This window comes from Thamnophis sirtalis, unplaced genomic scaffold (assembly GCF_051295495.1).
Source record: "Thamnophis sirtalis isolate CommonGarterSnake01/CBP01778 unplaced genomic scaffold, rThaSir2_p1.2 scaffold_1, whole genome shotgun sequence".
NCBI classification, from domain to species: domain Eukaryota; kingdom Metazoa; phylum Chordata; class Lepidosauria; order Squamata; family Natricidae; genus Thamnophis; species Thamnophis sirtalis.
Window position 1 is genome coordinate 86,163,451 of NW_028261381.1, and position 24,318 is coordinate 86,187,768.

The 24,318-nt window shown below is 42.7% G+C and overlaps 1 protein-coding gene across 6 annotated transcripts in view; it reads left to right on the plus strand.

The window, feature by feature from the left end:
* The window catches only part of BMAL1 (basic helix-loop-helix ARNT like 1), a 75,389-nt gene extending 56,721 nt beyond the window's left edge, over positions 1 to 18,668 (plus strand). For all 6 annotated transcript variants that reach the window (XM_087718234.1, XM_014068638.2, XM_087718227.1 and 3 more), the window contains 4 exons: positions 4,206 to 4,314; positions 5,403 to 5,496; positions 16,864 to 16,966; positions 18,013 to 18,668. In XM_087718234.1, coding sequence (XP_087574360.1) covers positions 4,206 to 4,314; positions 5,403 to 5,496; positions 16,864 to 16,966; positions 18,013 to 18,173 — 467 coding nt within the window. In that variant the 3' untranslated portion in view covers positions 18,174 to 18,668. The remainder of the gene's footprint in view (positions 1 to 4,205; positions 4,315 to 5,402; positions 5,497 to 16,863; positions 16,967 to 18,012) is intronic.
* The last annotated feature ends 5,650 nt before the right edge of the window (positions 18,669 to 24,318 follow it).

Genomic DNA, 24,318 nt, shown 5'->3' on the forward strand with positions numbered 1-24,318 from the left:
TATATATATATATATATATATATATATATATATATATATATATATACACACACACACACATACATACATACATACACACACACACACACATCATACATACATACATACATACATACATACATATATATAGTGTTATATTTGTGCTGATAAATAAATAAAAGGAGACTAGTATAGATCTATTTCAAGCTATTTAGCTCTCATCAGCTAGCCATACCCTTACTGGGATTCGGAATGGCTAGCTGATGAGAGCTAAATAGCTTGAAATAGATCTGTACTAGTCTCCCTTTATTTATTTATCAGCACAAATATAACACAAAATGTGTAACAAAGGCAACAGTAAAAATTTGGGTTTCTGTCATGATGGACTCTTGTGACGAGCCGATTGACAAATAATGGAAGCTGTTAGCTTCCTCCCATAATTGGGGCTTACCAGGGGTTGTGACACTAAATATAATATATATATATATATATATAAAATTTATAGGCCGCCCAATCCCAGAGGATTCCAGGCGGCTTACAAAGAAAGAAAAAAGAAAGAAAAGCAAAATAAAAGAATAGTTTAAAATGCACAACACGCATACATTCTAATCGGGGCTGGACCTTGACAATAAGGTCAACAGCCCCAGGTCTGCTGGAACAGCCAGGTTTTAACAGCTTTCCTGAAGGCCATGAGAGTGGGTAAGGTCTGGACCTCTGGGGGTAGCTGATTCCACAGGGTTGGAGCAGCCACAGAGAAGGCTCTCCTCCGGGGGCCCGCCAGCCGACACTGTCCGGCTGACGGCATCCAAAGGAGGCCCACCCTGTGGGATCTTATTGGCCGTTGGGAGATGTGTGGCAGTAGGCGGTCTCGCAGATACGCTGGTCCTAAGCCATGTATAACACTCCTTCCTCCTCCTATTTCCCCCACACCAACAGTGTTGTGAGGTTGGCTGGTCTGAGAGAGAATGACTGGCCCAAAGTGTCTAAGGCAGGACGAGAACTTACAGTCTCCCAGTTTTTAGGGTGGTGCCAGAGGTGGGTTCCTACTGGTTCAGACTGGTTTGGCCGAGTAGGTAGTAAATCAGCCTGCCATGCCCCTGAACTGGTTCTATTGTCAGCAGTGCCATCTTGTTTTTGGGTTCTGGGCATGCGCAGAACAATTTTTATTGCAAAAATGTATTTTTTTATATTTTCTAATGTTCTGTACATGCACAGACCTTTTTAGCTGCAAATGCGCATGTGCGTGGAACGTGTGTTTGGTGTGCATGCATGCACAAAAAATTTTGCGTGCTGAACCAGCAGTAATGCAGGTAGCAATCCACCCCTGGGTGGTGTCTTTGGTAACTAATACCAAACTTCACTACAAACCTTTGGCAGAAGGAAAAACATACATGCTGTCCTTCCTTACGGATAAAGAGAGATACAGATTAGCAAGATTTCTCTCTCTCTGGATTCAGCAATATTCTAGATTCTGTGTTGAAATGTCTCCCTGGCCCAGAATCATTTGTGAATATTGAAAAACCTATTGTAGGATATTTTTGTCTCTCTACCTGTAACCTTCAACAGTATACTAACAACAGATAATGGAAATAGTTCTCTCTTCTTCCCTTTCCATGATAAGATCCTTAAATGGACCGATAGTTATTGTTCCTTTAATAATCAAGGAAGCTTCAGTGTAAGAAGCTAGCTAGGAACCCAGAGATGTTTTAAGCATCTGTCCAAGAGGCTGCCTTTGTGTTGTCAAACGGTACTAATATTGTTAATAGCTCATAAATTTATGTTTCTGTGTTAAGTCTAATACATAGTAATTCAGATGATTTCTGTTTCTCAATCTGTTTCTCAATCTGACCCAAGCATTCAGTTCTGTAGTCTCCTAGGAAGTACTGTCTTAAGTTAGCAGTTTGTTGATACAGCAACAAAAAACACTTGAGATTCAAAGCATATTTTTAATAGTAATTATGGATTATCTGCTGTTTCAGGCAACTGAATTATAGTATTCTAAAGCCTAACCTTGTCCATTTTGTACTTGCTTATATAAAATTGCAGGGCATGTTTAGATATATTGTATTTTTCGGAGTATAAGATGCACCTTTTTCCCTCAAAAAAGAGGCTGAAAATCTGTGTGCGTCTTATACACTGAATACAGCATTTTCTGCCTCCTGAAACCCCGCCCCCTTCACCAAAATGGCCGTGCATAGCTTTTAGGAGGCTTTCAGAGAGCTCCTGAGGGCTGGGGAGGGCAGAAATGAGCGAAAAATGGTCGTTTTTTGCTCAATTTTGCTCTCCCAGCCTCCAGGAGCACTATAAGCTTCCTAAAGGCTATCCAGGGCCTTTTTTTTTTTTTTTTTTTTTTTTTACAAAAAGCGGGCCTGTTTTTGCAATAAAAGGGGTGCTTTTTGCTCATTTTTGCCCCCCCTTCCCACAGGAGCACTCTACAAGCCTCCTAAGGGCTATTCATGCCCCTTTTTTGAAAAAAAGGGGGGTATTTCACAAAAAAAGGGCCATTTTTGGGAGGTTTGCAGAGTGCAAAACTTTTTTTTTAAAAAAATTGCCTCTTCAAAACCTTGGTGCATCTTATACTCCGGAGATATATATATGTCTCTAGTTATTCGGGTTTTCTCCCACGTAAAATTGGAGATGTCTTGGCGACGTTTCGACGAAGTCTCATTCGTCATCTTCAGGCTACTTCAGGCTTGGTGCTTCCAGGAGCAATGTGAGATTGCGGCTGTTTCTTCCTTTTAACTGTCAGTGGGGGTTTGAACTGATTGGGTGGGAGCTTGGCTGTGTCCTGATTGGGTGGAGGTGTGTCCTGATTGGGTGGAGGTGTGTTCTGATTGTTTGGGGGTTTGTGTATATATATATATATATATTCAGCTGTATGATGATTTGGAATCAAGTGAAGTAGCCTCTACAACATCATATTGAAAGAGGAGCAGACATTTTTCCCAAATGTAACCCAGCCATTTGGAGTTGCTAAAGAACCTAAGGAGCATGTGTACCTAGTATGTTAGATATGTGAAACATAGAGAAGAAAATTGTGTTTTGAAGGAGATTTTAACTTTATAATTGTAATTGTAAGCTTGCATTTCTCATACAAGGCATATTGTATCTATCTTAACAATAGAGATGCTGAAAGTTCTCTGTCTTCAGTGATTTCCTACTGTGAGAGGCTTGCAATGCCCTTTAAACTCATTGTGAAATGCAATAAACTTGACTAGAAAAGCCCATTAAATGACTTTATATCCCAGGGCAGTCTTTTAAATCCCATGTAGCAAGGCTATTTTTTTTAACGGGCACTTAACCTCTCATAAGTACACCAGGGGCTACCTACAAAAAGTGGTAGCTTTAAAAAATTCATTTCTTTGCCATTTAATGAAAATTGAATACTGTTAACATAAGAGTTGTAGCAGGAAATAGAAATTACTTCTTTTCAACAGGCAGAAGAACTTTTATCCCTGGAAAAAACATAATCTGAGTTTTGAAAGATTTCTCCTATGATGAAAAAGGTCATACATAAAAATGCATTCAGCAGCTCTCAAAAATCAGAATTAATAGGGTCAGGCAGTAATGCATGCCAGTGACCATGAAATATATTAAAATCACATTGTAGGCAGTAAAACATACAGTGCCTTGCTCTTCGTGTAATGTTAGAGCAACTTTACTGCATTGAAATGAATGTTTAGTGAAATAAGATGAGATTGAAAGGAAACAAAAAAGAAATTATAATAGAATTATAACAATTGCAAAGGGTATGTTAAGTGCAGAGGTGCAAGTGCAGGTAATCCTCAGCTTACAACTATTTGTTTAGTGACCGTTCAAAGTTAAAATAGCATTGAAAAGAGTGATTTATGGTTGTTTTTCACATTTACGACCATTGCTGCATCCCAGTGGGCATGTGATCAAAATTCAACTGCTTGGCAACTGGCATCCGTTTATGATGGCTGCAGTGTCCTGGAGTCATGTGATCATCTTTTGCAACCTGGCAAACAAAGTCAGATTCACTTAACAACTGTGGCAAGAAAGTTCGTAAAATGGGACAAAGCTCCCTTGAAATTTTAACAGTGGAAATTTTGAACTTAATTGTGGTCATAAATCGAGAACTACCAGTACCTATATTCAGAATAAATGTGTAGATTGCAGGTATATATAAGCTTGTGTGCCCTTTTTCTTTCCCTTTCATTTAATTTCATTTCCTTTCTTCTTCTTTTTTTGAAAATCTTTTTAAGGTGGTCCAAAAAGGGCCCTTCCCACAGTTCCTGGTATTCCAGGTGGAACGAGAGCCGGTGCTGGTAAAATTGGCAGGATGATTGCTGAAGAAATAATGGAGATCCATAGGTAAGGAAAAGCTCATATTTTAAAATTATTAAGTATATGTTTCTCAATTTGTTAGGAAAAGTTCTATTTCATTCCTATTTTTAAATCTTTCACAGAAACATGGGATATAAATCCAATAAATTGATTTCTAAATAGGCTGGTCAGTTGTTTCCTTTCAAGACAAAACAAGCATAACTGCTTGTATGTTTCTTAGTACAGTGAAGTATTTTAGCATGGTTTATCTACAATAAGTAAGCAGTAACTGTGAAAGAAGTTTAATAAAATAACCCAATGTAATTTCCAAGATTATGATGAGCAATATTCAACATATAGTAATGGCAGAGAGGCAAAATAGATTAAACTTGTAGAAATGTAGTTTGTTTGCCAATTTTATTTTCCTTTTGCCATATCCAGGCATATATAGTACAATAGCAAATTGGAGCATATTCCTTAGGAGATAAAAATCAAAAACTTAAATCATAAAACATGACAAGAATGCTGTGACTGTCCCACAATGAACACCATGTGAGGAACCCCAAGGTGCTTTTTAAAGAGGCAACTGGATTTTCTGCTTTTTCTTTTTCTTTGAAGACTTTTCGGTTCTCATCTTAGAAGCTTCTTCAGCTCTGATTGGATGGTGGAGAATAAAATGATTTATACTCTTTGCAGACAGCTGTCACTAAAAGAATGCAAATGACCAGCTGTCAGTAAGGAGTATAAATCCTTCTATTCCCCACCATCCAGTCAGAGCTGAAGAAACTTCTTGGATGAGAAGTGAAACGTCTTCAAAGAGAAGAAAAACCAGAAAGTCCAGTTGCCTCCTGAAAAAGCACCTTTGGGACAACCATGACCTGGATGACTGAGAATCTCCATAAACAATGTGAGGAACAACCATGCAGTCTTAAGAACAGAGATTATGATTTACTGGAATATTTTATCAATATAATTTACTAAAAATAATTCCTTAATTGTGTTTAAATTCCAAAAATAAGCACACATATAGGGTTTCAGATTATAATTTTGGGTTGTTGATAATATGTCATCCTAAAAAAAAAATGACTTTATTTTTTTTTATGCCTTTTGTAATTTGGCTGTCGTTGGTGTAACAGGATACGAGGATCTTCCCCTTCAAGTTGTGGCTCTAGCCCATTGAACATGACCAGCACGCCTCCCCCTGATACTTCATCACCAGGAGGGAAAAAGGTGAGATGGGAGAATTGTAAAGAGTTTTTAAAAAAAGCTATATTGTCAGACTTCACCATATAAATTAATTTTAACTGTTGTAACAAATCTGTAAAATGAATGTATCGCAGCATTTGCAGTCTGTTGAAATAGATGATAGACTGGCATAATAATATAATAATTCCAAGTGGAGTTTTTAAAAAGTTGTTTAAAGGATTTTTAAGTACAAACACAAAATACGAACATAATTTGCCCTACGAATGAAAGCTTCAGAATTCAAGCTATAGCAAAAATTTGATCTTCATTGTTCAAAAGAATCAAAACTACTTTCATATAAAAATATGTTAATATTTTTAATATTAATATAAATTAATATTAATAAATGCTTATCATATAAATAATGTTTCCCTTATTGACCAGTGTTTCCATTAGTCAATAGGTAACAAATTTGAGAACCATTAAACTGATTTATGATGACAAGTATCCATGCACTAATTTGAAGAGCTTATTAAATACACTTGAGGTAGGATCCTAAGTATATTGTGGTTAATGGTATCCTGGCTCTAAGTAGGAACAATATGTAACTATTGATCATGTTACAGTATTTTCTTTGTGGGTATCATTAAAAAAGCCTCAAGTTTGTGTGGCAGAGATCCAGAAAACTGGAGCTGTATATCTTTCAGAGTCTTATTAAATCTTCAATGGAGCCAGATATATTTATAGTATACAGGATACCTATGAACCAGGGTGCCTAACATTGTAAAATAGGTTTTTCAGTTATTGCTCATTGCTGTTTGATTATGTATGAATTATGAATATAAAGCTACTTGTATCTTATCATCAAAAATTTACCAATATATCTCAGTGTATCCCTGCATTAAATGGGATCTAAAGTAAAAAAAGGAAGCACAAAATATAACCAAGTTTATCACTTTCTATCACCTAACTGCATTTAATTTTCTTGTTTCTATGGTCATCCATTTCACCAAATATGACTCTGGGCAGTGTACAATAAAAAAACCTATAAAATATAGGTAGTCCTTTACTTATGACCACAATTGAGCCCAACATTTCTGTTGCTAAGCATGACAGTTGTTAAGTGAGTTTTGCTCCATTTTACGACTTTTCTTACCATAGTTGTAAAGTAAATCACTGCAGTTGTTAAATTAGTAACACCAGTGGTGGGTTCCTACTGGTTTGGGCTGGTTCAGCCAAACTGGTAGTGGTTTGGCAGCCTGGGTCGCTGGAACCAGCAGCAAAACAGACCTGCCATGCCTTTGAACCGGTTCTCCCGATAGTGCCATAGGTGCCGCCATCTTGTTTTTGGCTTTTGCACATGTACATTTTTATAGTACTGTATATGTGTATGCAGCGTACATCATGTGCACGTGCTGTGCAACCACAAAGCGAACCGGCAGTAATGGCTGCCGGAACTCACCCGAGTAACACAGTTGTTAAGTTAATCTGGCTTCCCGATTGCTTTTGCTTGGCAGGTCACAAAAGGTGATCACAAGACCCTGGGATGCTGCAACCATCATAAATGATTAAATTGCCAAGTGTCTGAGTTTTGATTAAGTGACTATGGAGATGCTGCAACGGTTGTTAAGTGTGAAAAATGATCATGTCACTTTTTTCATCACCATTGTAACTTCAGTCACTACACGAATGGTTGTAAGTCAAGGACTACCTGCAGTACTATAAAAACAGTTATTAATTAAAATCATATTATTAAATGGTAGTTTTTTAATAATATGATTAAAATAATATCTTAATACATATCCATACAATTCTTCTAAAACAAAGACACCAAGCTTTTTCAACATACTGATATTTTGTTATTTTTTATTTTGTGCCTTGAGAACAACAACTTGGATGTCTTATGACATTGATGTCACTCAATAGATTATATAGAATTTTTTAACGTGAATTTCTCGGATTATTTCAAAATGGGGAGGGATATTAGATTTTAAGTAGCAATAGCACTTAGACTTATACACAGCTTCACAGTGCTTTACAGTCCTCTCTAAGTGGTTTACAGTGTCAACATATTGCCTTCAACAATCTGGATACTCATTTTACTGACCTCAGAAGCATGGAAGGCTGAGTCCATCTTGAACTGGTGAGATTCAAACTGCTGAACTGTGTGTATTAGTCATGCAGATGATTAATATGTCATTTTAGAAGAGGGAAATAGTGATAATGGTGAATATCTGTAGCTCAAGGGTAAGATGAGGCTAGAAGTTCATTCTCCGAGCTTGAGGGTTGGTTTCTGAACATTTTGTTACCAGGCTAATTAACATTTTCAGTGGAATTTAGGGAAAGTCAGTGTTGATGTTCTTCAGTTTATAAAGGCTTTGTGTAGTCATTAGATCTTGTAATGGAGGGTTCCATCAGATGAGGGTCTTGTCATGGGGAGGTTACATCAGGTGAGAGTCCTTGGGAGGTGTAGTGCTAGTTGGGGGAGTTGCGGGGGTTGGTTAAGGGTTAGAGCTATCACTGGTTGGTTGTGTAGTTGACTTTAATTCTGGGGGGTTCTTGTAAGTTGATTGTAGGTAGATATGTCTGTTGATAGAATTGCTTGTGGAATGCCAGGGATTTGGGATCGCAGCAATTGACTGCCAGCTGACGTGTATGGATTCTAGTTTTAAGTTGAAGTGATGCTTGTCCCAGAAGAATTGATTGTGATTGTTAAAATTGATTTTGTAAATTACAGTTTCTTTCATCCTTCTGCATTATGTCTTTGGTTCTGGATAATTCCTGGTGAAATGTGACTGTGGGTTTGTGGTCTATTGTTATTGCTAGAGTTGGGGAATTCTGGCTAGGAAAGTAGTCTTCTCACTAAACATTAGAGGGGTTTTACAAAAATGTGATGTGTGATGTTGGAATGCTCTGATAATTAAAAAATTGGGACCAGAAGTACATTGAATTATGGGCTCCTGGGGTTTTCAAGATACAAACATCACCTAACACTTTTTGTGACTTTCCTCCCTCTTTTCTGCTACCATAAAAAGCAGAAAACAATTTCATTTTTAAGTTGCATTCCTTTACAGTACTCATTTCTCGCCTCCCACCTCCCTGTATTTGGCAACAACAAAATAATAAATCCTGTAAGTTAGAAATGACAAAACAGAATTTTTTGAATATTTTTTCTTTCGGAGCAAGGGACAGGAGGTTCCAGTGGATGGTATTGACATGCCTATTTGGCCACGAAACTGGGATGAAGCTGAAGACACGCCTCTGTGCTCCACCCTTTCTTCTCCACTTCATCTCAGTCTGGCTAAAGACGAGTCATATTTTTAATGTCTCCTGCGATTTCTATCTCTACTGGAACCTCCTTCCCTCTGCAGCCACCGTAGCTAGCTCTCTGCTCTAGCCTGTAAGTAGCTCTATGTGGTTTTCTTTTCTAACCACCAGGGAGTGTTACTTTGTATCCTTGGGATCGGAGAGAGCGCTGAGGTCGCAGCAGCCATTTCCGGTTTTGCCAAGCACATGGTGCTGATCCTGGGGTTTTTTATGCAATCGGGAGGCTAGAGGCTAGGGATTCCCAGCCCAGAGGGCCCCCCATCGCACCAATCTACTGGAAACGGCTTCGGTGGCTGGAATCGAGCCGCGGAGAGCATGGAGCACTGGGAAGAGCGTGAACAAGTTTTTTTGAACTGTGAGGACACTGCGGAGCGGAGGGGAGCACGCAAAGCGACCCGGGCCGAGGCAAGCCTCGGCAGCAGTCCCCAAACACACCATTCTCGGTGCTGAGGCAGGGACTGCCCAGAAGGGGAGAAAGCAGTTTGTTTTCTCCTTAACTGTTGCAGCAGAAGAGAGGGAGAGCCAGGAGGCTTCACAAGGAGGGTGAGTAGTTTTTTCTTTATTTTCCTTATTCCCCCACATGGTCAAGATGGCGGAGGAGGCGGGCTGGTCTCCTTCTCCCCCATGCTCTCCTGGGGAAGGACCTTCAAACAGGCAGCGACCCACTGCTTATCCCAGGGCCCTTAAGGCTGCAAACCCCCACCCCTCTCGTGCCACCGAGAGGGATGAACTGAGGAGGCACAAGGCTCTTTCAAAGACCTTTTCCAGGGCTGAAAAACTGAGGGCCTTGCAAGGTAGGCTTAGTGCCTTCCCCCCCCCCCCATTCCAGATCCCCATTGGGGGGTGAGTTCCAGCCTGGACTCTCTCCAGATTCCCCAGGGAGATTTTTTGGGGAAAGGTCTCCTTCTCCCCTTTCCCTGGAGGACCAGGATTTGGACCTGGAAGATTCCTGCGCCCACAAGTATCCTAGGGAGGATCAGGCCCTGCCCAGGTCCATTCTAGCTCCCCAATCTGGGGTAGCTCAGGAACCAGAGAATTCCGACTGGGCTTGCCTGGATGTAGATGATCTGCAGTGGCGACTCCTACCCTTCCAGAGAGCCAACACCAGCAGCTCACTGGCCAAGGTCGAGGCCACCCCTCAGATACGGATTTCCCTCAAGTGGTGGCTGTCCCCAGCCTTGCTCAAGGGATGCAAGTTCAGAGACCAGGAACCCCTCGTTCTCACCATGGACGCCAGCGTGTTTGACTGGGGGGTGACCAGTTGGTGCAGGGCCAATGGTCCTACGACATAACATCAATTGGCTGGAACTCCGGGTGATCTATCTGGAGCTTCGATATTTCTGGACCGCTATTGAGGGTCATCACATCCTGGTTCTCACCGACAACATGGTGGCCAAAGCCCACATCAGTCGGCAGGTCGGCACACGTTACAAGGCACTGCACACTGAAGCGATGTCTCTGGGCACCTGGGCAGAGGGACATCTGCAGTCGATCCAGGCGGAACACATCACGGGGATCAACAACCATCAGGCCAAATGGCTCAGTTGAGAGGGTGGACAACGGAGAGTGGAGCCTGTCCCAGGAGCTATTCCAGAGCATCTGCCGGAGGTTCGGACAGCCAGAAGTGGACCTCTTTGCCACTCCGGACAACATCCAGCGTCCGCGGTTCTTCTCTGGATTCCCAGCTCGGGGAACGGAAGGAGTTGACGCCCTTCGTGCAAGGTGGCCAAGGGGATTTCTGTACGCTTTTCCTCCCCTCCCCCTCCTTCCCGGGGTAGTTCAGAAGCTCGTCAGGGAGCAGGCAGAGCTGATCCTGGTGGCTCCTCACTGGCCGAGGAGACCTTAGTTCGCGGACCTCAAGATCCTGTCAGTCCAGCCTCCATGGCAGATACCGGAGGGGGAAATAGAGCAGCACCAAGGAAAGCTGATGCACCCGGAACCACATTAGCTACAACTAGCCATGTAGAGATTGAGCGAGAGCGCCTAAATGGAGCTCAATTTTCTCTGCGGGTGATTAGAACCATAGAGGCCTCTCGCAGAAATGCCACCTCGATGCCACATGGGTGGCTTTCATTTCCTGGTGCCAGGCAAAATGGATTGAGCCCACCAGGGCCTCGGTACCGCAGGTCCTAGAATTCATCCAGGCTGGTCTAGACAAGGGTCTTGCTCAGGGGACTGTGAACAGGCAACTAGCTGCCCTTGCCCTCTTGGGCAAGGGCCTTTGAGCCTTTGAGCACCAAACTTCCTGTTGTGAAGAAGTTCCTTCGGGGGGGGGGGGTCTCCAACCTGTAACCCCCAGTGGTGCATAGATCCCCCCCGTGGAATCTTCCCACTGTGCTATGGGCTCTCATGGAGGAGCCCTTTGAGCCATTGAGAACAGTTAGCCTGAAACACCTAACCCTTAAGATGGTATTCCTAGTCACCATCACTTCGGCTAGAAGGGTGTCAGAGCTAGGAGCACTCTCTTCTAGGGAGGACTTGTGCATGTTCCACAACAACAGGGTCGTGTTGAGATTGGACCCAGCCTTCCTTCCTAAGGTGAATTCCATATTCAACCGTTCCCAGGAACGTGTTCTCCCCGATTTCTGCCCTAATCCAGCTAGGGAACGGGAACAGCAGTGGCACTGTTTGGACATCAGATGGGCCCTGCATATTTACCTGAAGCAGACAGCGTCTGGAGGTCAGAGGCACTCTTCCTATCTTTCCAACTGTCGTCTCTGGGTAGGAGGGTAACGCCTTCCACCATTAGCCGGTGGATCCGCTTAGCCATCTTCCTAGCATACGAATCCCAGAGGTTTCCCTGCCATCTCGGCAGCTTGGGCCTCCCAGGCCCCCATAGAAGACATTTGCAGAGCGGCTACATGGGCATCCCCATCGCTGTTTATCCGACATTATGTGTTGGACACGTTCGTATTGGCTGATGCAGCGTTTGGGCGCAGGGTGCTACAGCAGGTTAGCAGAGCAGGAGTTCCCTGCCTATGGGACTTACCTTTGGTAGGTCCCATCCACTGGAGCCTCCTGTCCCTCTGGAAAATGGCAGTTGGTCTTACCTGAACTGCTATTTGCGGGGCTCGGACAGGAGGCTCCAGTTCCCGTCCTAGGTAGTAGGATAGCTGCGGTGGTGGGAGTTCTCCTTTGTGCCTTGTTTTCAGGTCTGAGGGGAGCTCACTTCGATGAACTGGAGAAGAAAGGGTGGAGCACAGAGGCGTGTCTTCAGCTTCATCCCAGTCTCGTGGCCAAATGGGTGTGTCAATACCATCCACTGGAACCTCCTGTCCAAGCCCCGAAAATAGCAGTTCAGGTAAGACCAACTGCCATTCTCTGCAGTACTAGCAAAATAAAGCTTTCTCCCTCTGGTGAAATCTACATTGCTATGTGTGCAGTCCTATATGTTTGCTAAATATGGCTAGTGATAATCTTATATGCTATCTCTACCTCATATTTTATAATTACTTTACCACTAAGGTAACTGACATTCTTTCTCAGATTGTCATTCTCTTTCTTTGTCTGGTTGAATGTGATCTCTCCCCTCTCGTCCAAAGTGAATTGAAATTTGAAAAATTTGTGGTCTCAGTGTTGCTGGGCTGTTAGTTGGAGGTTTAGTAAACTGGTCCTGCCCTAGCCTTCTGGCCATCTGAAGGCCAGATAGACTGGCCCCTCCTTTGCCCACTAGAAATCATGTAGGCCAGTCCCATCCTAGTCCTCAAGAGACCAGGTAGACCATTCCCACCATCAGCTGCCAAAGGGCAGTGAGCCAAGTCAAGCTCGCAAGAAGTCAGAAGTTGCTCCCACTTACATGGATTTTTTTACCCTTGATCATCCTTCCTTGATTATGTAAGGCAATATCTCTGAAATGATCAAACATGTCATGGGTTATCTAGTAGTATAAAAGAGTGTGGTGTAGCCATTATATATGAAGAATTAATCCATTCTTCCATTTAAAACAATGTAGTCCTGATAAGATTCCAACTTCCCAGAAATTAAAGAGATAGGGCACACTATCTTATGCAGTCACATTTGATTTTTATAAGTGGTATAATTACACCTAGTTTCACTTTGTCTACATAGAGCATCATCTGGAATGTAGTGTCATCACTTGGGACATGTGTAAGGGTAATATTGGTGACAGCATTGTTTTTGAAGTATGATATTACAGAACGCATGTGCATATGAAGCTTTGTAACATAATGAATCAATTTTATTTCTCAACACAAGGTTTGATAAGGAAAATAACCACATAGGATTTTTAACTAACTGTGAAACATAGGGTGTAGCTAAAGTTCACCAAAATTTGGTTCCCAAGTTAGAAATCTCTAGGACAGGGCTGTCAAACTCCTGGGCCATGGCTGTGGAATGGATGTGTTATGCCCACGCCCCATTTAGCGAGTGGGGGGAAAGTCCTGATACTTCACGTGATGCTGCCGTGATGTGCGTTTGACACCCCTGCTCTAGAATGATTGTAATTATAGCAGTAATGAACTACATAGGAAAGCATGTATTCTGCCTGAGTAGGACTTCTTTGTCACTAAGTTGACAGGTGATTGTACAAAGCAAATTACTGAGGAGGCTACATGGCTATATAATGTAGATGAAATTTTATGTATAGAAATATTACTATTTATAAATTTCATTGAAGAGTTAATTTTATGCTAGACTTTTATAACTTCCAGGAAGATCAAATGTGTAAAATAGGCTGAATATAAAGCCTTTTTAGTCTCCGAGGTGGGGCGTGGGAGGAGTCACAGCTGGGTATTGTCATGGCCCATCTGCCCAGAGACAGGTAAATCTTGAGGCCACTCCCTCTACTCCTCCTCTGACTCTCCAGATTAACCTCAGTCTTCGGCCCAGAAGGAGCTAAATTAGCTGGCTCTCCTTGGTACGAGATTTTACCTTTGAATTTCTCAGCTTAGCTTGCTTCGTCTAAGTTTACCTCCTCTCGTGCGCTCTGTAATCAGCCTGTGCACAGAAGCGGTCAGTGCTACTGAGAGGCTCCCGAGCCATGGTCCGGTGGCACGGGGGGGAGCCCCAGGCCCCGCACACAACTGCGGCTGCAAGCGATCCCGGGCTCACCGCAGAGATCGCAGGACCCAGGAATGAGGAGAGCGACTCAGTCGGACTTGGCTCACGTGTTTGGACTGTGTGGTGACGGGAGACATTTCCAACTGCCTGAAGGCGGAGGACAGAAAGGTGGAGTTGGTTATGCGCAGGATGTTCCAGGCGGTATCATGGGTGATTAGGGCTGCCATAGCAGCCTCTTTTTTCAACAGGACCACCCTGTTATGGCTGGGACAACTCCAAGACAGAACTCCAGCGTTGGACGTTAGACTCCTGCAGGACATTACGAAGGTGATGGTGGCCACCCAGTTCTCGGCGGATGCCACCCTGGATGCGGTAAGGTACTCTTCCAGGACCCTATTCTCTTCAGTGGCATTCGAGACACTTGCTGTGGCTGCGCAACTGGCAGGCAGAGTTCCGGGAAAATGGCATTTGGCAGGCACAGAATACATGGGGGGAAAGCTGTTCAGTCCATCTCTGGACCCCATCCTCGTTGAGGACAAGAAAAAGTGAAAGGTCTCCCCATCTACATCCAAGCGATCTGATCACCACTCGGCACCCTACCCCAGAAGATCCAATTATCGAGCACCTGAACAGGACTTCCAACAGCCAAGGTAATCTGCTCCCAGATTCTCCAGGCAGGGGGATAGACAGTTCTTTAGGGACAGATACAGGTTTCAACAGCCTAGCAAGCGTCCCTTTCGAGGGGGGGGGCAGCCGCCCCTTCCGCAGAAACAAGTGATTCAGGATCGAATCACCCCATCGGTGGCTGCCTTACTTTGTTCGCGGATCATTGGGATTGCATCACCACGGATGCATGGGTGCTACGGACAGTCAGGCTTGGTTACGCTTGGAGTTTTGCTCCCAACCCACAAATAGACTCCAGGTCTTTTCCTCCTCCAAGAACTGGCTGGAGCTCAGAGTGATCCACCTGGCTCTCTGGCGCTTCAAGGCGACGGTATCAGGAAAGCACGTTCTGGTGCTGACGGACAATGTGGCGGCCAAGGTGCATGTGAACAAGCAAGGGGGCACCCACTCCATGGCACTTCATGACAAGGCGATGAGATTGGGGAACTGGGCAGAATGGAATCTTCTATCAATCCGAGCAGAACATATCTCTGGGGAGGAGAATCATCAGGTGGACTGGCTAAGCAGGGAGACAGTAGACCACAGAGAGTGGCAACTTCACCCCAGCATCTTTGACCGGATCTGCCAGAGATTCGGCTGGCCAGCAGTGGATCTCTTTGCCTCCCCATCGAACACCAAGCTTCCGAGGTTCATGCCATGGTTCCCGATACAGGGAGCAATGGACAACGACTCCCTGTGCTTCAGTTGGCCATCAAGACTTCTCTACTCCTTTCCTCCCCTCCCTCTCCTTCCTGGAAGCTAGTACTAGAGAAGGCAGAGGTCATCCTGGTGGCTCCCTATTGGCCCTGACGTCCCTGGTTCACAGATCTGATAGAAATGTCAACCTCTCTCTATTGGAAGATGCCTCGGGGGGAGGTGTCCTTTCTCCAGGGGAGCATGGTCCACCCAGACCCAGACTGGCTCCAACTGACCTTCTGGCGATTGAGCAGGAACAATTAAGGGAGGCTCAGATTTTCACCAAGGTCATTGGGACCATCGAGGCTTCCAGGAGGAGATCCACCACTTGTATCTACAATGCGACCTGGGTCTCCTTTGCGTCCTGGTGCCAGTCTGCTCAGGTAGAACTGGCATCGGCCACAGTCCCGCAGATACTGGATTTCCTCCAGAATGGACTGGAAGAAGGTCTGGCCCCTAGCACCCTCAGAAGGCAGGTCTCAGCCCTGGCCACCATCCTGGGGAGAGTGGGTACACAATCTTTTCCCAACTTCCCATCATTAAGCGATTCCTCAGAGGAGCAACTAACCTCCGGCCCCCAGTAATCCAGTTTTCCCTCTTGGGACCTACCCACAGTGCTTCAGGCACTCCTAGAAGCACCATTCGAGCCTCTGAGGGACTTGAGTCTTCAGCTTCTTACCCTCAAGGTGGTGTTCCTCGTAGCCATCACTTCTGCCAGGAGGGTGTCAGAGATCAACGCGCTGTTGGCTAGGGCGGATCTCTGCATATTCCACAGCAACAGGGTTGTACTCAGGCTCGACCCAGCCTTCATGCCCAAGATTAATTCCCCCTTTCATAGGGCTCAGGAGATTGTTCTCCCAGACTTTTGTCCATCTCCCTCCAGAGGAAGGAAGAGATCCTGGCATCACCTTGAGGAGGGTGCTGCGCATCTATCTGAAGTGCATGTCAGCCATTAGGCGGTCATAGGCTCTCTTCGTTTCCTTTCACCCTGCAACCAGAGGAGCGAAGATCTCCCCAGCCACCATAAGTAGATGGATCAGAATAGCCATCTCCAAGGCCTACAAGGCGTGAGGTGCTTGAGGGCATCACCGCATACTCCACCAAAAATGCAGCCACCTTGGCGGCCTGGGCCACCCAGGCCCCCATCGAGAACATATGTAGGGCGGCAGCATGGGCTTCGCCCTCTCCATTCATCAGACACTATCGGTTGGATGCTTTCGCGGAAGCATCCTTTGGGAGGAGAGTTCTCCAGAGAGTGCTAGACACTCGGGGAGACTCAGGTCCCATGGCCCCTCCCAGGGACACCTAGCTTTGGTATGTCCCAGCTGTGACTCCTCCCATGCCCCACTTTGGAGACTGTCAGTTGGTCTTACCTGAACTGCATGTCTTGAAGGATGGCGTGGGAGCAGTCACTTCCCACCCATAGTGCGCCCCGCGGAGGGTAGGCCTGAGTTCAGATAGTTACCGGTCAGTCAGGGATCAGGGGGAATGGGGGGTTTGCTCTGTTCCCTTCCTTCTAGATTCACCTTGACTGGACCATCGATTAATCTGGAGAGTCAGAGGAGTAGAGAGAGTGCCCTCAAGATTTACCTCAGTCTCCGGGCAGATGGGCCGTGACAATACCCAGCTGTAACTGCTCCCACGCCATCCTTCGAGACATGCAGTTCAGGTAAGACCAACTGACATTTTGTTTTCATTTTCTTTCAGGTTTTGAATGGTGGAACACAAGACATTCCTCCTGCCAGTATATTGCCTGGCCAGATACAAGACAATCCAGTCTATCCATATTCTGACAACAACTCCATTCTTGGTAAGCCAATTCATGAAAGTTAGAAGATTAAAATGAGGAATAGGAGAGTAGAGCCCTTTCATTGTGGAGCTAGGTGAAATCCTTAAGGATGAATCCTGCCCTACATAGAATGAATAGAATTTCTAAGAAAATATATAGAAAATTAAAAGATGAGCATATTGTAGAACGTAATATTGTATTAATAAAGCTCTAGAGTTTTGGAGGATCATTTTGTTGGAAGATGTTTTTAGTTTAGCTCCAACATTATTTCTTAAAAGAAATTCTACAACTTTGGTACCATATTAGTAATTTTACAAGTTACTATGATAAAATGTAAGATTAATATCTTAAATATTACTATTTAGAATATTTTATATTGATTTTTAATAAATCTTACTAAAATTAGGTTCTTTTTTCAATTTTAATCTACCTCATCCCCCGGAAAAATTCTTAAGATAGTCTAAACACTAACTAGTAGTATTTTATCCAAATTTTAATTATTTATACTATAATGTCATCAGTTACACAATACTATATGGATGTTTCATTTCTTTGTACAGTTGACAGACATAAAATCAGCTATGAAATAAGAGAGTTCATACTATATGCAGTTGCTCTTAACATTGCTCTCAATTATACTAAATAGAGGGATGCAGTGGCTCAGTGGCTAAGACATGAGCTTGTCGATCAGAAAGGTTGGCAGTTCAGCAGTTTGAATCCCTAGCGCTGCATAACGGAGTGAGCTCCTGTTACTTGTCCAGCTACCAACCTAGGAGTTTGAAAGCATGTAAAATGCAAGTAGAAAAATAGGGACCACTTTTGGTGGGAAGGTAACAGCGTTCCATGTGCTCTTTTGGCGTCCAGCCACATGACCACGGAGACATCTTCGAACAGTGCTGACTCTTCGGCTTTGAAACAGAGATGAGCACTGCCCCCTTAAGTCGGGAATGACTAGCACATATGTTTGAGGGGAACCTTTACCTTTATACTGTATACTTTTCTAAGTATAATAATTAATTTAGGAATAGAATTATTGTAACATTTAATTTTTCCTATTCTCTTTCCAGGGGAAAACTCCCATATAGGCATTGATATGATAGAGAATGACCAAGGATCCAGCAGCCCCAGCAATGATGAGGCAGCGATGGCAGTCATCATGAGCCTTTTGGAAGCAGATGCAGGGCTTGGTGGCCCAGTTGATTTTAGTGACTTACCATGGCCCTTATAGATGCTGCCCATAAGCTTTGACAACAGAATATATCGAAGTGCATTATTGGTGGAGTTCTCCAATCTGTGAAGCTTGCTGAATTGCTTTGGTGTTTTAATTTGATAAGCCATATCAGAGAACAGTCATACTTCTCCCGTGTGTACTTTTTGACCAAGTGGAGATGAATTTGCAATGGTGTTCCTATCATTTTTGTTAGCTGTGTATAGCTTGCATTAATTGTATATTTTGGGTATTGTTTTTGTGTTGACTTTTTTTAAAAAAAAAATCACTGTGCAAATTAAGCACTAGCATCACTGGTAGCTTTTATATGCAAATGTCATTTCAGCTATTTGGTGTTTTTACACTACAGAGAAAGTCCCTATGTGGATAAGGAATATTTCTTATACTAATATATCAAAGCTGTTTCTTGTAAGATCCTTTACTATAAATATTGTTGAAGTGTAATGTATTAGACAGTTAAATATTTTTAAAATAAAATGTTTTCTTTGTTCTAAATTGGAGTTACTTTGTAAAGTAGGGTACTCAGGCTTCAGCTGTTTTATGCAACTTGGTTGACTTACCTAATAAGCCAAATCCAGGATGAATATAGCTTTACTATTTGCGATGTAACCTATCAACTGCAATTTGGGTGGGTATATTGTATTCGATCCACAGATTTTGTAACACCATAGGAATACTTGAAATACTTAAATTGGGTAAACTTTAAAACAGGAAAATTTTCTTCCTTCCTTCAACCCAATATATGCAAGACCTTGAACCTTGTCTCGGTTGCTTTGCTCTTTTCTTTCTACATCTGGCAAAATAAGAGTATGAGAGTAAGTCACAGAACAATGATGCTTAAGTGTGGTGGTATTTGGAAAATGAAGATTGTTCCTTGAACCTTCTCATCCTAGAAGATAAACTATCCTACTAGAAACCAACAGAATACCAGAGGCATACATCAAACATGATTTTTTGGAGTGGGGTCATACCGAAACACAGCCTAGTTAATACTCAGTTATTATAGTATTAGTTAATATTCATAGTTCAATAGTTTCCTTTTTGAAATGGAAGGAGAGTAAAGGAAGTTGAATCAGATAGGAGCGGGAGACTGTGGACTGTTTGCTGATGCAGATAGTTTCCAGAGTATTGACTGAATGATTGCCAATCATTTCTGGAGATAATGACTATGCCTTATTAGAGTCTTGTTCTTGCTAACTTACCTAGGGCAGCTCCAGTGGAATATATAAACAACCCAGTTTCCAAAAAACAAGATCAACAAGCAAGGAAAAAAAGGAATTTGAGCACATCAAGATAAGAGGAAGGTACAGGGAGATATCTGCTTTTTCTCTTCTATTTTTTTCCATCAGTAGTACAGTAGGTAATCTTGTGTTCAGCTAAGGAAGGTGACAGAGAAGGCTCCAAGCAATAAGTGAGGGAAGCATCATTGTAATTCATAAATAATATGTAGTGTTTCTGTTCCTGTCTACAAACATCCAGAGTGTATTCCTGCTAACGTGTTCCCTTTATTAGAAAAAAAAAAGGGCGGGGTTGCTAAAGAAAAAAGTTGTAAATCTGCAATGGATCAGAAATAATATAAGTTTCTTGACTACTCTCCGACTATTCTTGAAACTCTCCAAAAGGAATGTATTGGAATAAATACCAATTGGTGAGGGAGAGAACCTCTCTGGTACAAGCAAGTACATGGAAGAATGTGATGTAAAATAAAAGAATCACTGGTGCCAAGCTCTCCTAAAGGAGTATTAATAGTCACCTGGGCAAATCATATCACTGAACCCATACAGAGGACGACCTCATACTAGAAAGAGAAAGTGCTGTCGATGTGGCCCGATATTGGGTAAATATCATTTACTATTAATCTTATGTAACATACTTTTTACACATGCTACATTCTATGACCTGTTTTATACATAGAATAGAATAGAATAGAATAGCAGAATTGGAAGGGACCTTTGAAGTCTTCTAGCCTACCCCCCTGCCTAGGCAGGAAACCCTACACCACTTCAGACAAATCTTCTTAAAGACTTCCAGTGTTGGAGCATTCAGAACTTCTGGAGGCAAATTGTTCCACTGATGAATTGTTCAGTCAGGAAAGGAGCGTTGACTTACCTGAATGGTCTTTGTGCGCTGTGGGAGAGTCTAAGCATGGGTTAATTCTGTCTGATTGACCTGGACTGAACTGAAACATATTTAGCCATGCCTCCGCTGCTGGCACTTCAGATTTTTTCGATGAAGGCGTGGACCTGTAAGTCTATTCAGCCGTGGTTCCATTGTCTGGCGTAAAGTCAAATTTAGATCATACAAGTCGTACTTCAAAAATAGTTCACATCTATAAAGCTGGCAGCAGCAAGAGACCCTAGGGTGGGGTTGGACTCTCCCGCAGCACACAGAGAAGACCATTCAGGTAAGCCAACGCTGTTCCTGTGCGCTGCTTGGAGAGTCCAAGCATGAGACATACCCAAGTTAAATGTCACTAGGGCAGGGAGTAAGCTAGTTAATGGTATCTCCAGTGGAATGAATACCCTGAAGGACTCGTCTCCCGAATGCTGCTTCCGCTGATGCAAACTTGTCTAATTTATAATTTCGCACAAACTGAGACGGCGATGCCCACATTGCCAGTCTGCAGATTTCTTCTATGGGCGCTTGGGTTGCCCAGGTTGCTGTGGATGCGGCACTCCTTGTGGAATTAAATATGTTTGCTGCTACTTAAAAAGTAATAATTGTAGGGGAAAAAACTAATTAAAAAATAATCCAGCAACAGGATTATAAGACTTTAAATTATTTTAAAATCTGAGGTTTCATAGACCAGTTTTCCCTAATGTGCTGCTCTCCAGATAGTTTGGATTACATATTCCATCACAAAAGGCTTGCCAGCATCCAAAATAAGTGGAAGAGGAAGATTGAAGAAAAATGCCACACAACCAGTTTACATGCTTCAGCCTCAATTCAGCATATCAAACAGAACATACACATGTAACATTGTACCTAAACATTTATGTAATTGAGGCTTAAATAGTTTCCTTGGTAATTTTTAGTTTGACACAAACTATAAATATTAAATGGTGATCAGTATTTACCGCATTTTTCAGAGTATAAGATTCACCAAAGTATAAGATGCTCCAAGGTTTTGAAGAGGCAAATTAAAAAAAAAGTTTTTGTACTCTGCAAACCTCCCAAAAACGACCCATTTTTCGTGAAAATGGGCCCCTTTTTTTTCTCTCCAAAAAAAAGCATGAATAACCTTTAGGGAGCTTCCAGAGTGTTCCTGGGGGGTGGGTCCCCCACAAAACAAGCAAAAAATGACCCATTTTTCACTTTTAAATTGTAGACCTATAACATTTAACATTGAGCAAGTAAAATCAATGATTTGGATGAGCAGATAAATGGGGAACTCATTAAATTTGCAGATGACACCAAGCTGGCAGAAATAGCCAACACTCCAGAAGATAGGCTTAGGATATAGAAGGATCTTGACAAACTTGAACATTGGGCACTATCTAAAAAATGAAATTCAATGGTGAAAAATGTAAGGTTCTACATTTAGGCAAGAAAAACAAAATGCATAGGTACAGTATAGGTGGTACCTTGATCAATATAGTAACTGTGAGATGGATCTTGGAATCCTAGTGGACAACCATTTAAATATGAACCAGCAGTGTGCAGCAACTCCCAAAAAAGCCAACACAGTTCTAGGCTGCGTAAACAAGAGGGATAGAATCAAGATCATGTGAAGTGTTAATACCACTTTATAATGCCTTGGTAAGGCCACACTTGGAATACTGCATTCAATTTTGATCGCCACGATGTAGAAAAGATGTGGAAACTCTAGAAAGAGTGCAGAGAAGAGCAACAAAGATGATTAGGGGACTGGAGGCTAAAACATAAAGAACGATTAGAGGAACTGGATATGTCTAGTTTAATAGAAAGAAGGACTAGAGGAGACATGATAGCAGTGTTCCAATATCTCAGGGGTTGCCACAAAGAAGCGGGAGTCAAACTATTCTCCAAGGCACCTGAGGGTAGAACTAGAAGCAATGGGTGGAAACTAATCAAGGAGAGAAGCAACTTAGAACTGAGGAGAAATTTCCTGACAGTTAGAACAATTAATCAGTGGAACAACTTGCCTCCAGAAGTTGTGAATACCCCAACACTGGAAGTCTTTAAGATGTTGGATAGCCATTTGTCTGAAATGGTATAGGGTTTCCTGCCTAGGCAGGGAGTTGGACTAGAAAACCTCCAAGGTCCTTCCAACTCTGCTATTGTATTGTATTGTAAGCGCCTGGGTCCTCACACCGCTGACCACTGCACTCGGATTACCGCTAATCACGAGGGCATCAGCACTCCAACCCTCTTGCAGCGCCTCCTGGCCGCCCGACAGCTGTGCTTGCCCGGGCAGAGCATAGGATACGTTAGCAACGGCTCAGTGAGATGGAAAGAAGAGAAAAACTTTTAAAAGCTCACCAATCTGCTCTCTGTGAAGGGAATTGAGGTAGGAAGGAAAGAAACACACAAAATTATTGATTTGGAGAATCCAAGTAACTGGTTTTCCTAGGAACCACGTTAGGATATGTCCACTGGGCTAGACTGAATTGAAAAAATCTTAGGTGGCAGCAGCGGAGGCATGGCTAAAGATCTTTCAATTCAGTCCAGGGCAGTCAGACAGAATTAACCCATGCTTGGACTCTCCAAGCAGCGCACAGAAGAAATTCTCCTCAGTTCTAAGCTGCTTCTCTCCTTGATTAGCTTCCACCCATTTCTACCCTCAGGTGCTTTGGAGAATAGTTTGACTCCCTCTTCTTTGTGGCAACCCCTGAGATATTGGAACACTCCTATCATGTCTCCCCTAATCCTTTTCATAAAACTAGACATACTCAGTTCCTGCAGCTGTTCTTCATATGTTTTAGTCTCCAGTCCACCTAATTATCTTTGTTGCTCTTCTCTGCACTCTTTCTAGAGTTTCCACATCTTTTCTACATCGTGGTGACCAAAACTGGATGCAGTATTCCATGTGTGGCCTTATCAAGGCATTATAAAGTGGTATTAACACTTCACGTGATCTTTATTCTATCCCTCTGTTTATGCAGCCTAGAACTGTGTTGACTTTTTTGGCAGCTGCTGCACACTGCTGGCTCGTATTTAAATGGTTGTCTACTAGGATTCCAAGATCCCTCTCACAGTTATTACTATTGAGCAAGGTACCACCTATACTGTACCTATGCATTTTGTTTTTCTTGCTAAATGTAGAACCTTTTTTCACCATTGAATTTCATTTTTTAGGTAGTGCCCAATGTTCACGTTTGTCAAGATCCTTCTGTATCTTAAGCCTGTCTTCTGGAGTGTTGGCTATTCATGCCAGCTTGTTGTCATCTGCAAATTTGATGAGTTCCCCATTTGTCCGCTAATCCAAATCATTGATTTTATTTGCTCAATATTAAATGTTATATGTCTACAATTTGAAAGTGCTCCCAACATATTTTTTTAAAAAACATGACCATTATTTAAAAAAAAAAAACTTGGGAGCTCCATGGGCTGAAGAAACCTCAGAGGTTCCTTAAGAAAGAAGTTATGTCAAATTTATAGGTACCGCCCAGTTTGCAGCCTGATCATTTGCAAGAAAGTATTAAAAAGAACAAGGGAGTCTAGTATCTTGTAGCCCCAACCCCAGTAATAGCAATTTATTGAACTGAAGAAAACTGGTACCTTGGAGAAAGTGAACACATTGTCCCTTGAATTTGTGCTATCCAGAGTTGTTTTGGGGAAGAGTCAAGCTTGTATCCTGCATTGCAGAAAAGCAGATTTTGATGAACTCCAATTTTGAATGGAATGTGAAACAAGATTCTGTATTAAACACAACCACAATCTCCACAAGGAAAAGAACTTTAAGAGACCAGCATGATCTCACAAATACTGAAAAGGATATTTACAGGTAGCAGGAGGAAGAAAACAACTTGAATACAAGGTAGTACCCAAAAGCTGCAGGAACCTTTCAGAAAAGCTAAAGTTCAAAAAGTACTGAAGCTTACAAGAGATGATGTTGGTAATGGGAAACAGAAAGCAGAACTTAGTAATTTCTATTGGGCTTCTGCCCTCTTATAAGGTTAAAAAAAGATAAAACTTAGCTGGTCATCATTATGCCACTGGGGAG